The sequence below is a fragment of the Condylura cristata genome, unplaced genomic scaffold (genome assembly GCF_000260355.1).
Source record: "Condylura cristata isolate star-nosed mole 26May11 unplaced genomic scaffold, ConCri1.0 scaffold00024, whole genome shotgun sequence".
NCBI classification, from domain to species: Eukaryota; Metazoa; Chordata; class Mammalia; order Eulipotyphla; family Talpidae; genus Condylura; species Condylura cristata.
The window spans coordinates 30,982,782-30,998,217 of NW_004567125.1; the positions used below are offsets into that span (position 1 = coordinate 30,982,782).

The window sequence follows — 15,436 nt, forward strand, 5'->3', positions numbered from 1 at the left end:
CGGGGTGCGAATCCCCGGGGCCCCTGGTCCGCGCCTCTAGCGCGCCCCTCTGGCCCCGGGCCTGGCCCCGCGCACGCGTGGGAAAGTTGGCCTGGAACCGGCCAGACCAGTTCCGCCTGGGCGCGCGGACCGGCCGCAGGAAGTTGCTGCAAAACTTTTTTTGGGGGGTGCAGCCAGTGCCCCCCGCGCGCCGCGGCCGGATGCTCGCGGGGTAGGGTGCCCCGGGCGGAGAGGGGTGCCCGGAGGGAGGATCGCGGAGGGGGCGCCCCGGCCCCGCTGCCCTGGGGCTATGGCCATGGTGACCGGCGGCTGGGGCGGCCCCGGCGGCGGCGGCAGCGATACGAACGGCGTGGACAAGGCGGGTGGCTACCCACGCGCGGCCGAGGAGGACTCGGCCTCACCCTCGGGCGCTGCCAGCGACGCCGAGCCGGGTGACGAGGAGCGACCTGGGCTGCAGGTGGACTGCGTGGTGTGCGGGGACAAGTCGAGTGGCAAGCACTACGGCGTCTTCACCTGTGAGGGCTGCAAGAGCTTCTTCAAGCGGAGCATCCGCCGCAACCTCAGCTACACCTGTCGGTGAGCCCCCCCATCAGCTCACCGCGGTGGTGGACCCACCCCGGCCTGGGCCGGGCCTCTGACCTGCTCGGTCACCTTGGGCTTGGCGCTGACCTTCCCTGGGCCTCCATTACCCCTCTGAGATAGGGGCACAGACCCCTGTCCATCTCTATTGCATTCCTGGGGTCGTGTATACAGTCAGCGCTGTATCGATGCTGATGCAGGACCCCCCATCAGGTGGTCCCTTGCAGCTTCCGCCTCAGCTACTTGCTCTTTCCTCCCTTTTCTTTGGACTGGGGCCCTCACGGTGCGCTGAGAGGTTGGGGGTGCTGTCAGGGGTGGAACCTTAACCACAGGGCATTCCTTTTCTTGGGGATATGGGCGCGCAGAGGGACCCGGCGGGAATCGAACGTGGAACTTGGACTGTGGCGCTTGCAGCGTCCAGGGGCCATTGTCTGCGGCCGCGCGGATCAATACGGCGCGCCCTTGGGGTCAAATATCACTTCCAAAGTCGCCCTGGCCACCGAGGAGATGCAGCGTTGTGGGCGAGGCTGGGTTGGCATAGGGTGGACTCCTTCACATCGGGGGTCCTGCTGAGGCAGGGAACTGGGTCTGCCGCACCCCCCACCCCCACCCCCGACTCATTCTGGGCCTTGGGTCACCGGAAACCACAACCGGAGGGCCTAGAGGGCAGCTGGATTTGGCCACACCTCGGCTGCTTCTCTGGCTCCTGCATCATCAGCCAGGGAGGGTGCAGACTTGAGCTCTTGGGAACCCACTGAAACTTCATAGCTCTGAGCAAGGTGGGGAGAGTGTTTCCAAGAAGAAACCCTGGGCTGTCCTAGTTTGGAATCCCCACGGGCAGGGCGTGTCCTGGCAGCTGCTCTGGTTGGTGTTAGGGCTGTAGGTCTCCGAGGAAGGCACTGGGGTAGGTGTCCGGTGGGGGTGGGGATATAGGGGGTGCGTATGATTTCACACCACTCTTGTGAGCAACCCTTTCCTCCTTTGATAAGCCTGTTCCATGCCACTCGCCCCAATAAATGGTGAGTCCCATTTCCCAGATGCATAAAACTGAGGCCCAGGGAAGTTGTGATACCTGCCCTGGGTCAGGCAGGGAGAGCCCTTACCCTAGTGGGGACTTAGCAAGGGGAGCAGTAGGATTGGGAAGCCAGGGTCAGGATTGTGTTCTCAGGAGAGCTGTTGATAGAGGGTTTGTTGGTTATGTCAGGGCCCCATACCTACTTAAGGCTAAAGTTTGGCTGTAGGTCCGGGGTCAGAGCCTGTCTTGGGTGGGCATGTACATGGGAGACCTGGCTTATTCCATTTTCCCAGGCTAACTGGGCCGCCAGACTTTGGCCTCATTCTTGCTACTGGAAGAATACTGTCTGCTTCCTGGCCTTGTCTTTGGGGAGAGATTCAGGTGGTTTGGGGGTCCATAGGACATCCTGAGGGCCAGGCAGAAAGCACTGAAATGGTGGAGGGGGGTATTGTTTGAGGCTGGCTGGTTCTTTAGAAAAAAGAGGCCCATCAGCTGTGTGCCCTGATGAAGTTACAGCACCTCACTGAGCCTCGGATGGCTTCAGCAGAGTCCCTGCACGCCCAGAGCCCAGACCCTGAGGTTTGATGGCAGTTCTCCAGAGGCCCCTCGCCGTCAAGCCCCGCCCTCTCATAGTCTTTGGGAAACAATTATGCTCCCAGCTTCTGGGGTTTGGGTTGGGCCAGAGGAAGGGATGGATTTGGGACCCCAGGATGGCTTTCTGAGCATGGGTCAGTGGAGGTGACCCATGAAGAATGAAGGATTTGGCAGGTAAAGGGTAGTGTCCATAGGTGAGACTGCCCAGATATGGAGTAAGTTAGAACTGAGTGAACTTGAAATGCTGGGCTGAGAGTGATGGGGAGCTATGGAGGTTGTGTGAGCAAGGGCGGGCTGTGATCAGATTAACTGGTAGTCTGAAATCTTAGAAAGTGGTCTAAGGTTGAGATGGACCACAAGGTTGGGTAAAGCATGTGCTTTTTGGGTGGGATAACAGGTAGAACTTACTGTTTTCCCATCTAGGGGGACAGGAGGTATTCTGAATCCATTGCTGAGGAAGTTGAGGCAAAAGTTTCAGGGCCTCCCCTGAGGTGAAAGGACCCTGAGCCCGGCCCCTTCCTGCCCCAGGCCTGACCGTTTCCACCCGGTTGCCCAGGATCCTCCCACTGCCTGCCCACCAGGCTTTGTTCTGGTTCTGCCTGAACTCTCTGAGTTAGCAGGGCCTCTTTTTGGGGGCTCAGGCTGGGCGGATAGCAGAGGCCTGGGCGCAGATATTATAGGTTCGGGCACTCAGAGGTGATACCCCCAGCCACCGTCTCAATTCTTACAAACCTGTCATTGGGACCTCAGACTGGGGTGACATTTTCTCCCAGATCCCCCAGACCCAATGTCTCATAGCAGTCTCATCTGCCTGCCTCTTTCCAGACCAGGAAACTGATGTTCACTGGAGCAGTTGCTATCCCAGGGTTGGGGCTGGTTGTCTGTAGTTGAGATGTGTTTGATTTTTTTTTTTTAAGATTTATTTATTAATGCATACAAGAAGAACTGGCCTACAGACCAGAGGTGCAGGGGGTGGGGAGGAGAAGGGGTAAAAGGATTCACCAGACACAGAGTAGGGAACAGAACAGATGGATTGACAGAAATTCATTGCTGAGGGGAGCGGCGGGGTGGGGGGACAGGGACAGAAGAGGTCTGCTGCACCATGTGGGTCACCTCCTTGGCTGGGGATCAAATTCATCTTTTAGTGGCTGCCGGCCCATAGCTTCCTAATGCTGCCCTTTAACCCCTTGTGCCACCAGGGAGTCCCCCAGAGATGTGTTTGATTTAAAATTTTTTTGAGTGTTTTACTCTGGTTGGTTTTGGGTACCTTCTTGGTGCCCAGCGCCGGGATACTGATCCCAGGGTCAAGAGCATTAGAAGTTTCATTGTGGCAGGGATCAGGTACTGGGGACATTTGAAGATTAAAGGCCTGAACCAGCCCCTCTATGGGACTGACCACGAACAGGGAGGGCGCTGCCTCACAGAGCCAGGCCTCCTCTGGAAGAAGCCACAATGACCCCCAAAGTCACCCAGATGAAACTTCTCTGGCTTAGAAGTTGGAATGTCTTCACAGAGGGAGGGACATCGATGTGGGGCCTTGAAGCACAGAGTTCCTTTACCCACTCAGTGTTGCAGACCATAGTAAAGGGGCTCCATAGCACTGTAACCCCTGAGAGAATCGGCCTGGCCAGCCCCTCACCCCTCAGTCAACTCAGAAAACCTAGCTCTCTGACCAGGTTCCTTGACTGCTCTCACCTTTCCTTCTCTTGGAACAAATACCCTACTCTGACTCTTAGCTGGAAGTGCCCAATACAATGAAACTGTTTATGCCTCCTTTGTTTTTGCATTTTCAATCTTTTGGACCCTCTGCATGGCATTGTCTCTGTTCACTTGGGAAACTTCTGTTCGTCCTTTGAAACCCAGCTTTGCCACAGACTCCTATTTATCCCTCACCATCCACCCCAGTGGTCTTTTCCGTTCTGTAGACCTGCAGGCCCAGCCCCGGTACCCCTTTGGAGGGCTTCCTCTCCTGCCCAGGGCACTGGTGTTTCTCAGGAGCAGCCTCCAAAGGTGTCTCATGGGAAGCAGGACGTGGAGGTCACGGTGACCTTCCTCAGTGACCTCTGTTCCCGCAGGTCCAACCGTGACTGCCAGATCGACCAGCATCACCGGAACCAGTGCCAATACTGCCGTCTCAAGAAGTGTTTCCGGGTGGGCATGAGGAAGGAGGGTGAGTGCCTCCTGGGTGTGGCAGGTTCAGGGGAGAAGTCAACGCCCAGCCCTTGGCTTGTGGAGGGTAGGGCCTGGCAGGGCCTGGCGCCTGCTAACCTTATTACCACTGATCCTGAAATCCCTGGGGCTTCTGTCTGGCCTTGGGCTGGAAGAATCAAATTATCTGTGATCACCTGGTGGCTTTGGAGGCGCAGGGGATGCAAGATGCTCCACCCAGTTGGTCCCATGTTAGACCTTTTCTCTGGTGCCTCGGCCCTCCTTCCGGGTTCCACTGGACTCAGACACTGGTTCCCTGGTCCTGACACCTCAGTGGCTGGCAGCACCCTCCCCTGAGCCCACCCCACCCGGCAGCCCCTAGCCTGGCCACTGCTCTCTGAACAAGGATGTGTTTTTCTATTTGATTTGTTTTCCCTCCAGCCTCCACCCCCCCTGCTTTGTGTTTGCCCAAGGCAGGAACTTGCATGATTAAGGCAAAGGGCAGCTTACCCTTCGCCTGACCTCGGGTATTGGAAGCCAGAGGGAGGCCCAGCCTCTTGTCTCTGCCCCAGGGACTTGGGTGGACACGTGCTGGACACCCTTAGATTTAAGTGGCATCCAAAGACTTGAACACAGAGCCTAGGGGCTCAGGAGCAGAATTTGGCCTGTTAGATCTAAGAGTCCTCATGCTTAACTCTCCCTGGCCCGGCTGGAAGTTCTGGCATGTAGCCTGAGTTTATCCTCTCCATAAAGTTGACTTTTTCTCTTCTGGGCTCTTGTGGAAGAAACTGGGATTGGCTGTTCAGAATCTTCCTCTTAAAATCATCTAGTCACTCATTTTGGTGCTTTTAAGTTTGGGGGTGACTCTCTTGTACCCCAACCTGGATTTTGCCTTCACTTGTCCATTTGACCTAAACTTCTGATGTATTTCAAATTAGGGCTCCAGCTCTCCAGAGCCTTAGGGGTGGGGATAATAATGGTAGCCCATGCTCCCAGCACAGTCAGATCTCAGGGCTGTTCTGTCTGCCTGGAGTTCTTTCCCCCAGATACCTGCATGGATTCCCCACTCACTTCCTTTGAGGTTTGCTGAAATGATACCTCTTCAGAGAAATGTTGCTTTCCCTCCTTTTCCCACTTCCATCACCCCCCTTTATTTTGTACCACCTACTTTGCACAGTAATTTACTTGTTCCCCCACCAGAATATTTGCTCCCCAAAGGCAGGTGGTTTTTTTTCTTCTCCTTTTCTCTGTTTTCTGACTTAGGTGCTTTCTGACTTATTTCTAGATCTAAAAGACAAAGTGCTCAATAAATGTGCATTAGCTTCTTATAGCCATGTAGCCCTTGCTAAGTAGCAAGTACTGTGCTAAGCAAGATAGATAGGTTTTCATTTAATTTGGTGACCAGTGTCATCATTGTATTATTAGTGGCATTATGGTTGGGACTTCAACTCACAGTCAGGAATAAATGAGGAGTAAGAGCTGGGGAAGGGAGTTCCCAGGAAGGAGGGAAAGCAAGTGCAAAGGCCCTGAGGTAGAACATGGCTGGATGATGGAGGAATGGTGTGTGTTGTTTGGAACTGAGTGAGCAAAGGGGGAAGTGAAAATGCACTCCACCGCCTTGGGTCTGGGACCCTGGGATTACAGCTGAAATTCACTCAGGCTTCATCCAGCCACATTTATTTGACAACTTATCCTGAGACTTAGAAATCATATCCTAGCCCCACTTGCTACATCATCCTGCTCACTGGTGGCTTGGCCAGGAGTTTATGCAGTTGACTGATGGGATAGGGGATACCAGCTCATTAAAGCTCATTAATTAGTTTGTCTGGCACCCAGCCCAGTTTACCCTTTCACCACACTCACCCTGACACAGGCTGAACAGCATACTGCTACCCTTTCTCTTTGCTTTAGGGATAGGCAGGCCAGGGGCCCCAAGCCCTAGAAAGGTGCCCCATCCCTGGCCCATCTCAGCTCTGGGACCCCCATGATTGACAGATGGGGACATGATTGACAGGTCAAGCTTCCAGGGCTGGTGAGCAGAACTTTGGGAATCCAGTGGGAGGTGGGGGACTGTTGGTGGCTGGGCAAGGGCTTAGGCTGGAGGGCACAGGGCAGAGCAAGATGGCACCTGCAGGCCCCTGGTTCCTGGCTAACCAACAAACTGCCCAAGGTGGGGCACGTTGGTCCCAGGATACCTGCGTTGGGAGGGCTAAGTGACCTTCTGCTGACTTTCTCCTGCCTTATTCTTCTCTACCCAACCCCTGACTCTAATGGCACCGCCTTCTTATTTCTCCTTCTGCCACCTGCTTCCCCCTCCTGTCTCTCCCATGCCCTGCAATCTTATTCCTGTACCCATTTTCATTATTCTCCTCCCCTACTTCCTGTTCCTTCTGGCCCCATCTCAATTCCCTCCTCCATCTCCTGATCCCCCATTTCTTCTCCCCTATCGCTTGAGCCCTCACTCCTTTTCCCCTCTCTGGACTCCCACATTCCTCTCCTCCCCATAACTTCTCACCTCCTGCCCTTCCCCCATTTCCTGCCGGAGGGCCCCCCTCTTCCCTTCTGTCCTGATCTCTGCCCTCTTGTAGCGGTGCAGCGAGGCCGCATCCCGCACTCACTGCCTGGAGCTGTGGCAGCTTCCTCCGGCAGCCCCCCGGGGACTGCGCTGGCGGCGGCGGCAGGCGGAGACCTTTTTCCCGGGCAGCCAGTGTCGGAGCTGATCGCGCAGCTGCTGCGCGCGGAGCCCTACCCTGCGGCGGCTGGGCGTTTCGGCGCGGGCGCGACGGGCGCAGTTCTGGGCATCGACAACGTGTGCGAACTGGCGGCGCGATTGCTCTTCAGCACCGTGGAGTGGGCTCGCCACGCTCCCTTCTTCCCCGACCTGCCTGTGGCTGACCAGGTGGCGCTGCTGCGCCTCAGCTGGAGCGAGCTCTTCGTGCTGAACGCCGCGCAGGCGGCGCTGCCCCTGCACACGGCGCCGCTGCTGGCGGCTGCTGGGCTGCACGCCGCGCCCATGGCCGCCGAGCGAGCCGTGGCCTTCATGGACCAGGTGCGCGCCTTCCAGGAGCAGGTGGACAAGCTGGGCCGCCTGCAGGTCGACTCTGCTGAATACGGCTGCCTCAAGGCCATCGCACTCTTCACGCCGGGTGAGGGGCCATGAGCCGCGGTTGGAGGTTCCTGACCTCGGGATCCTGACCTCTATACCCCAACTGCCTCACCCAAAGCCAGCCAGACCCGTGGCCCTGCAAACGGTGCCAGTGGAGGAGGCCATGCACGCTTGTGACACCCTGAATAGTTAGCTCTCCAACCCTAGGGGTACCGATTCCCGGCCTCTCCAAACCCTGTCTCTAGTGATACCATGACTTTGCCACTCCCTGATCCCCAGCCCCTCCCAACCTTCTAACCCTGATATCCCCACTTCCTGAGCACCCACACTCCTAAATCTCTGATCCTTTGGTTAGCATGTTCTTCCTGCTTATTGGGTGCCCTATGGAAGGCTGCCAGGCAGCAGTGCCCTGATGCTTGGGGCTCCCAGCCTTCAGACTCAGGGGCACCCCAGTGCAGTCTCCGTGCTGGTGGTGGTTCTGGGGTGGCAACCTCCCAGTGGGAGGTGGGGAGGCTGCCCAAACACCACCCTTGCACATCTAGCCCTGAAGCAGCCACCTTCCAGTGACTGGTGGCAGGGCTGGCCCACCCTCTGGACAAATCTCCCTATCCCAGCTTGGGCAGTTCCCTTGTCCACTGTAAAGCTTTGGCCCCCAGTAGTTGTTTCTGAGGCTAGGGAGGCCGGCACAATCCCAGGCCACTCTGCGAGAGGCCTTTCATTGGGAAAACGATTTTGCCTCACCTCCATTTCTGGGACCACTCTCCCCTATCTTCATAGCTTCCCATCTAGGTGCTGTCACGTTTGCTCATACCACAGGCTCCTCTGGGCTATTTGAATACTCCCTCTGGTGTTCTCGTACCTTCCTTCCTAAGTCCCCTTCCTAGGCTTTCCCTTGGGCTTTATTGGAACTTGGCTGTCACAGGCCCTTTTTCACCCTTAACATATATCACTGTACCCCTGTGCAGCTGTCTACAGACAAGGCCACCTCAGTATTTCTTGAAGATTGACACTGCCCTAGATACCCCCATTTTTGCCCAGACCCCCATCCCATACGCCGTCTTTGAGTGGTGCCTGAGTCACCTCTGGGGCCCTGCATCCTCCCGTCATCTCCTACCCATCTGACCTTGCCCTTGTTGTCCCCAGATGCTTGTGGACTTTCAGACCCTGCGCATGTGGAGAGTCTGCAGGAGAAGGCACAGGTGGCACTCACCGAGTATGTGCGGGCCCAGTACCCATCACAGCCCCAGCGCTTCGGGCGCCTGCTGCTGCGGCTGCCGGCCCTGCGTGCTGTGCCCGCCTCCCTCATCTCCCAGCTGTTCTTCATGCGCCTGGTCGGCAAGACACCCATTGAGACGCTGATCCGAGACATGCTGCTGTCGGGGAGTACCTTCAACTGGCCCTACGGTTCAGGCCAGTGACCTCAAAGGACTTGGATGTTGGGGCCTCCAGAGGGTTCCCCCACGTGGAGGACCACCCCCTTCTCTCTCCTCAGACTCCTATTTTTTAAAGACTGTGAAATGTTTGTCTTTTCTGTTTTTTAAATGATCATGAAACCAAAAAGACTGATTGTCCAGGCTGCAGCTGCATCATCCCTAGAACCTCTAGTTGAGATGGGGAACAGGAATGGAGAGTCCAGTCCCAGACATTCTTGTCCCTCAGTGCCTGAAGCATGAATTCTTGGGATGGTGGGGTTGGCTTTCCTGACTTGATGAACAAAGTCCTGGCATCTGGACTGAGGGGGGCCACAGCCGTGCAGCCAGGCAGGCTTAGCGTGCGCCAAGCTGATCTCCTGGACATGTAATCCACGTTGGACACTACATGATGAACGAATCAAGGCCAATAATAAAAATGTTTCCTATCTGCATAGCCTCCCTTGTTATCTTTTTGAGGGCTGGAGGAAAGTGAGGGCACCCTACCACTGGCATTCGCTCCCAGACCTTTGGAATGCCCACAGCCTACCAACAGCCCTACATGCTGTTTTTGTTGGATAATTTGGTGGGGAAATGGGACTGGGGGTAAGGTGGGAGTCTCAGGTAAGCCAGAGTCCGCACGAGTTGAGATCAGTAGATGGTTTAAGTTTAAGGCTCTGGTCTATGAGGGTATGCCTCACAGATTCACACATATTCTGCATTAAACTTTGTTCTCTTTAGTGAGCCCTGAATCGTGTCTGGACCATAGTGTCTTAGGAAGAAAGAAATGGGGGTAGCTCAGTCTCATGATCTCAGTCCAGACAGACCTTTGCATTCTCTTAGCTGTAGATATTAGGCATGTGGTCCAGATATCAATGAGATTGATGGCAGGATCTGTAACTAGGATACAGTCAGTGCAAAGCAAAACTGAGCCTCAAGGGCCCCTCTGGTGGCATAAGGGGTTAAGTCGCAGTGCTATGAAGCTATCCTCAGCCACTACAGCATGAGTTCAATCAATCCCAGGCCAAGGAGGTGACCTACATGGCTCAGCAGACCCGCTCCTATCTCACCCACTGCTCCCTTCAGCAGTATATTTCAGTAGATCTGCCTGTTCTGCTCCCCACTTTAGTCTGGTGAATCCTCTCACCCCTGCACCTCCAGCCTGTATCCCAGTTCTTGTATGCATAAATAAACCTTAAAAAAGAAAAAACCCTCAAAAGAAAGACGTTTTCCAGGATGCCATCAGAGCCCCTGGATCAAGCCATACCCGAAATCTGTGGATGCTTCATTGTGATTCCAGACTTCCCTTTGTGTTGCTAAATCACTGTGAATTTGGCTTCTCACATGTAACAGAAAAACCTTATCTGAGATTGGCATTTGGAAGATGCATACCTATCATAAACTTTGAAATGTGGACTAAACTGAGTTGATGCAGGGCACTAGGGCCCCTGAAATCCTAGTCTCAGACCTGGTGGCATAGGAAAAGGCATTTACAGGTTGTCAGGGCTGTGATTCTTAGGGGGGTGGGTAGAAAGGACCTAGATGGTGTGCAGCACCTTTTAGACTTGACACGACAAGCTCTCCATCAAAGATAACGCCTTGAAAGCAGTGAGAGAAGAACCTGGGTCTCTGCAGGGTGTGCCAGCATTTGGTCTTTTTTTTTTTTTAAAGATTTATTTGTGCATACAGAACTGGGGCACAGGCCAGAGGTACAGGGGCCGTGAGAGGATTCACCAGAGACAGAGTGGGGAGCAGAACAGGCCGACTGAAAAAGTACACTGCTGAGGGGAGCAGCGGGCAGGCCAGGAGAGGTCTGCTGCGCCATGTGGGTCACCTCTGGGGCAGGCTGGGATCAAACTCATGCTGAAGTGGCTTTAACTTCTTAATGCTGTGCTTTAACCAGCTGCGCCACCAGGGAGGGCCCAGTATTTGGTCTCAGTTCTCCAAATGCTCCTTTAGCACCCAGCTTCCATTATGTCTATCTCAGAAAAGATCTGTGAAGATGCGGGTGAAGCCATTTCCTGTGAAGTGAATGAAGATCTTGAAACTGCCTGCTCTGATCGGGGGGCTGAGATGGGAGTGGAATGGGAAGGGTACTGAACCTCCACTGGAAGCTGAACTGGCATCTGCCCTGGGTCAGTGTCTTTAGCAATGTCCTGTGGATAAGTATGTCCAAACCAGTCGGGCGGAACAGAAACACACTTTCTCGTAAAAGCAGGACATCTTAGGACTGAATGAAACCATTGCATCTCTCCTGTAGTCCAGTCTCTAGGTCAAAAACTTGGATGTTTGTGCAGGCTTGACTGCTGAACTACTCCAGTGAAACCCGACCCATGTGGTTCTTCCTGCAAATGATTCCTTGAGCCTTTTTGGATGTTAGGATTTTGCCCTCTAGCCCCGAGTTACTGCTATAGCACGCTGGGTGGTCTTCCTTGAAGACAAGATCGCCTTGAGTACCAATCCTGTAACTCCTTCTCTACCTCCCAAGTGGCCAGCACTGGCTTTCCTGCCTGTTTCCTTCCTTTGGGTTCCCTGGGAAGCCAGCATTTAGAGGGCATCTCCTGGGCCACCCTCACATGGCCACACAGGGAGACTTACCCTACCTATGCCCCTCCCCTCCCCCAGGGCTGGGGTGGATACCCTCCCCTCCCCCAGGGCTGGGGTGGCCCCCATAGCCAGGCCAATGAACTGTACTCACACCGTGCCTGATGTCAACACTTTAGCAAAAGTGTCCCAGCCCCATGGAAGCATCAATGAAGTACCCAGGGAGAAGTGGGCTCATTTATCTGGGCTGGCATCAGGGTCTTCAGCAAGGCTCCTAGTTAGGCAGTCCCAAGCAGTCCCCCCTTTCTCTTCCCCAATCCCTCCTCCCCACCCCCAAACACACATAGCCAAGCTGTCAGGAGGTGGCTCCCTGAGCAAGGCTCTAGGGTCCTCAGCTCATTCTGCCCCTATGCAGGGCATGTGGGAACTCTTGGCCCCGGGGAGATCCCCTACCCCAAGTCAGTCCCTCAGCTTCCACCTGGAAGAACATGTAAGACTCTTGAGGCAGAGGCTGCAGTGGAAGGAGCACCCTGAACAGACAAGGGTTCATACTTTGCCTGGAGACCACGGGCAAGTCCTTTTCTTTAAATTTTATTTCTCCTCTAGAAAAATGGAGAACAATTTCTAGCTGACGGCTGAGTGACACCAGGAGTGTTAAGTAGATACACACAGTTGGTATTTAATAAGTGTTAATTCCACTGAGATGGAGAGTGGGAACCTGATTCCTGGGAAGGATAGGGTGAATCTAGGGTCCCCATGGGGTCATGGCTGGAGGTCTTGGAATAGGTTCAACAGCAAGTGCTAAGGCTGCGAGGTGGGACAAGCAGCAGGCGCAGGGTGGGCGCCCCCCCCCGCCCCCGTTGTCATGCCTGCCTGCCAGGACGCTCAGAAGTACACTGAGCCCTGACTGTCTTCTTGGCTGTCAAATTTCTGGATCTGCATTTTGAGGTGCCTCAGTTTGCTCTTCAGGTAGCAGCAGCGAGCCTGCTTGTCCAGGAAGCTGGGGTCCTGGGCAGGAAGAACCAGGAAAGTCCTTTTGGGAATTTGGCCTTCCGCCCTCAAACTGCTTACCCCTTTGCCTTTTTGTTTTTGAACCTGTTTTCTCTCCAGAAAACCAGGCACAAGTCTCAGTTTCTGTGGGAGTGTCAGGGGTCGGAAGGCCAGGAGAGTCAGGAGGCATAACTCACCATCTGCTTCTTCTCAAATTCCCTCCAGACCCGAGAAGTAAACTGGGCCTCTTTCTGCAAGGGAAGGAAGAAGAAGGGGCTCAGGGAGTGCTGGACCCTAGGGCAGATGGGGAAACTGAGGCTCTGAGAGATAAAGTAACTGGTTCAGGCAAGACCTCAAGGGCTGACCTTGGCAAACATGCTATGGTGCCCACCCAGCCTAGAAGATGATGAGGCACAGAGATCTGGACCGAACAGGTGTCCGGGAGGTAAGGTCAGGCCATCCAAGAGGGCCTGGACCTGGTTTTCTGCCTTGCTCCTGACCTGGCTTCGGGGCGGGGGTAGGGAGTCCAGCAGCGCCCCCAGCTGCTGCAGCTTTGCCTGCGCAGAGCCCACTTCCTGCTGGAGCTCCAAGAACTCTGTGTACTGGTCCTGGAACACGGCAGCATATGCCCTGCGTTCCCTCACACTGCTCACAGGTGGGTACTTACTGCAAGTTTGAGGGGGTGGGGAATCAGAGTGAGAGTCTAAAGAAGCTGTCCCTTCCCCCCGCAATCAGTGTAATCTGCTTTTCTTTGTCCGTGCTGTGTTCTCTGCCCCAATGCCCTTGTTTTTTGTTTTTGTTTTTTTAACTACTTAGTAAACTTCTATTCAATTGGCAAAAGTCCAGTGCCCCTTTCTACTTCCCAGTCCTTAGGCATCAGGAAGGGCACTCACAGCTCATAGTCAGGCACTGAGTGGGGCCTGGGCATAGGCCCCCCAGGTAGGGTGACAATAGGTTTCCTGGTGTTCAGGAGAGCCCTGGAGGGCAATTCATCTTCAAATACAATCTTCTTGGGTCTTATTCTTGGGGCTCCTGGCTGAGGCTGGCACAGAGGACGGTGGGTGCTGGTTTTCGTGCCTCGAGACACCATTTGCTGTAAGCCAAGAAGTCAAGGCTTGTGGTTATGGAGGGTGTGGCGAAGCCGGGATCATTCGAACTGGGGGTACTAAATCTGCAAGGCTAGGCCTGTGGACTCTCCTTCCATTCAGACTCACCGGGGGCCCAGGGCCAGGTGGGCGGCTCTGCAGGTGACCCCAGGGGCTGCAGGTCTGGGGGCAGTCGCGGGAAGGCATCCCCCTCGGGGAGGGGCCGTTCGGGCGCCCCCGGGCCGATGGCCGCGTCCTGCGGACTGTGTCGCAGCCCGCGCGCGGCGGGGGCGGTCGGCGGGAAGCCTGCGAACATGGGGGGACGCGCCTGCCGCCGTGCACCGCAGCAGGACGCGTGGGGAGGTGGAAGCCACGGCAGCCAACTCTCCCGCCGCGGGCGCCTTCTCCAGCCCCAACGTTGTCAGCATAGACTCACGCGATTGGCCATCAAGGTACCCCAGACCCCGCCCCAAAGGCTGCGTACCCCGGAAGGAAGCTATGCAAATGAAGTATGGCGTTAGCACGCACCGCGGGACTTGCTCCCGTTAACCCCTGCGCTACCGGCCACCCCGGGCGAGGCGAGACGGCCCACAGGGGCCGCCGGGAGAAGCGTACCGGGACCTCCGCACCGTATGCGCGCCCTACGAACCGCATTCGTCGGGGTTACCTGTCCCAGCGTCCGGAGCTCAGAGTCTAGTGCGTTCCGGAGAGGAGCCTGCGTCCCGGTGTGCACTAACTGCAAACTGGACCCAACTGATCGGGTCGCTCCTTAGGGCGGAGGCGGGGTCTAGAGACACAGACTTGGCTGGCGGTGAGGGGCGGGGCCTGTCGATGAGGGGGCGGGGCCTGATGATGCCGGAAGTGGTCCACACCCTTAAAGTGCTGGTTCCAGTCGGAGGGAGGCTGGGACCAGCTGCTTGTCTAGGACTTCGACCCTTAGTTTATTTTTTATAGTTGTTCAGACGATTTCATTATTTATGCACACAAGAAGTGGGGTAAAGGCCAGAATGCAAGGGGTGAGAATTCACCAGAGACAATGGGGAGCAGAACAGATGGATTGACTGAAGTACATTACTGAGAGGAGCAGCAGGCTGGTCAGGAGAGATCTGCTGCGCCATGTGGGTTCCCCCCCCGCCCGGGGTAGGTATCGAACTCGTGCTGCCGTGGCTGCAGAGAGCTTCATAGCAATGTATTTTAACCCATTGCACCACCAGGAAGGGCCTTAAAGTTTGTCTGAAAAATCGGGTGGTTTGTGGGGGACTTATCTGTTTACTCAGCAATTATTATTTTTTTTACACAGTGTCTTATTCAAATACAAGAGTGATCATACTTGGTCCAAGAACAACCAGTAAACCAATTATAATCAGATGTAAAAGAGAGGTCTTCAGGGCCCTCCCTGGTGGCGCAGTGGGTTAAAGCGCTGCACTGAGAAGCTAAAGCCACTTCCGCAAGAGTTCGATTCCCGCCTGTCCCGGAGGTGACCACATGGCGTGGCAGACCTCTCCTGACCCGCCCGCTGCTCCCCTCAGCAGTGTACTTCGTCCTCCTGCCTGTTCTGCTCCCCACTCTGTTCCTGGTGAATCCTCTCACCCTCTGCATCTCTGGCCTGTACCCCAGCTCTGTATGAATAAATAAATACATCTTTAAAAAAAAAAGAGAAGTCTTCAAACTTTGTAGCTAATGATGCCACACTTGCCTATGATCTTGCAGACATGAAACCACACTCACACCTCGGTGGCCACCAGACCTTCAGCAGAGCTCTCTTAACTGCGCTGTTTGAAGCTACCAGTTTTAGCACTACAGTTTTTCTCAAATTCTGAATAGCTGTAGGGATCTCAACAGGCTGGAGGAGCCAACTCAACTTTGTGCCAAGATGTGGTCAATGGAGGCTTTGAGCAGTTAGAGAACCTGGGTCGTCTCAGCGAGTTTATGCATACATGGGGCCATGGTTGTAAGGCTGGAAAGT

The 15,436-nt window shown here is 55.2% G+C and overlaps 2 protein-coding genes across 3 annotated transcripts; one reads left to right on the forward strand and one right to left on the reverse strand.

Annotated features, from left to right (window-relative positions):
• The first annotated feature begins 6 nt into the window (after positions 1-6).
• NR2F6 (nuclear receptor subfamily 2, group F, member 6) lies at positions 7-9,302 on the forward strand. Its single transcript, XM_004688639.2, has 4 exons — positions 7-576; positions 4,264-4,358; positions 6,925-7,482; positions 8,586-9,302. The coding sequence occupies exons 1-4, from the start codon at positions 290-292 to the stop codon at positions 8,858-8,860; spliced, it is 1,215 nt and encodes a 404-aa protein (XP_004688696.1). The 5' UTR covers positions 7-289; the 3' UTR covers positions 8,861-9,302.
• A 2,663-nt stretch (positions 9,303-11,965) lies between these two features.
• OCEL1 (occludin/ELL domain containing 1) lies at positions 11,966-14,275 on the reverse strand. Of its 2 annotated transcripts, XM_012728861.1 has the most exons (6): positions 14,138-14,239; positions 13,600-13,776; positions 13,279-13,478; positions 12,886-13,051; positions 12,583-12,636; positions 11,966-12,403 (listed from the first exon to the last, which is right to left on the reverse strand). In XM_012728861.1, exons 2-6 carry the CDS (start codon positions 13,675-13,677, stop codon positions 12,281-12,283), a joined length of 621 nt encoding a protein of 206 aa, XP_012584315.1. In that variant the 5' UTR covers positions 13,678-13,776; positions 14,138-14,239; the 3' UTR covers positions 11,966-12,280. The 2 variants fall into 2 exon arrangements, with proteins under 2 accessions (XP_012584315.1, XP_012584314.1); XM_012728860.1 differs by lacking the exon at positions 13,600-13,776 and having other exon boundaries at positions 14,138-14,275.
• Positions 14,276-15,436: the final 1,161 nt, after the last annotated feature.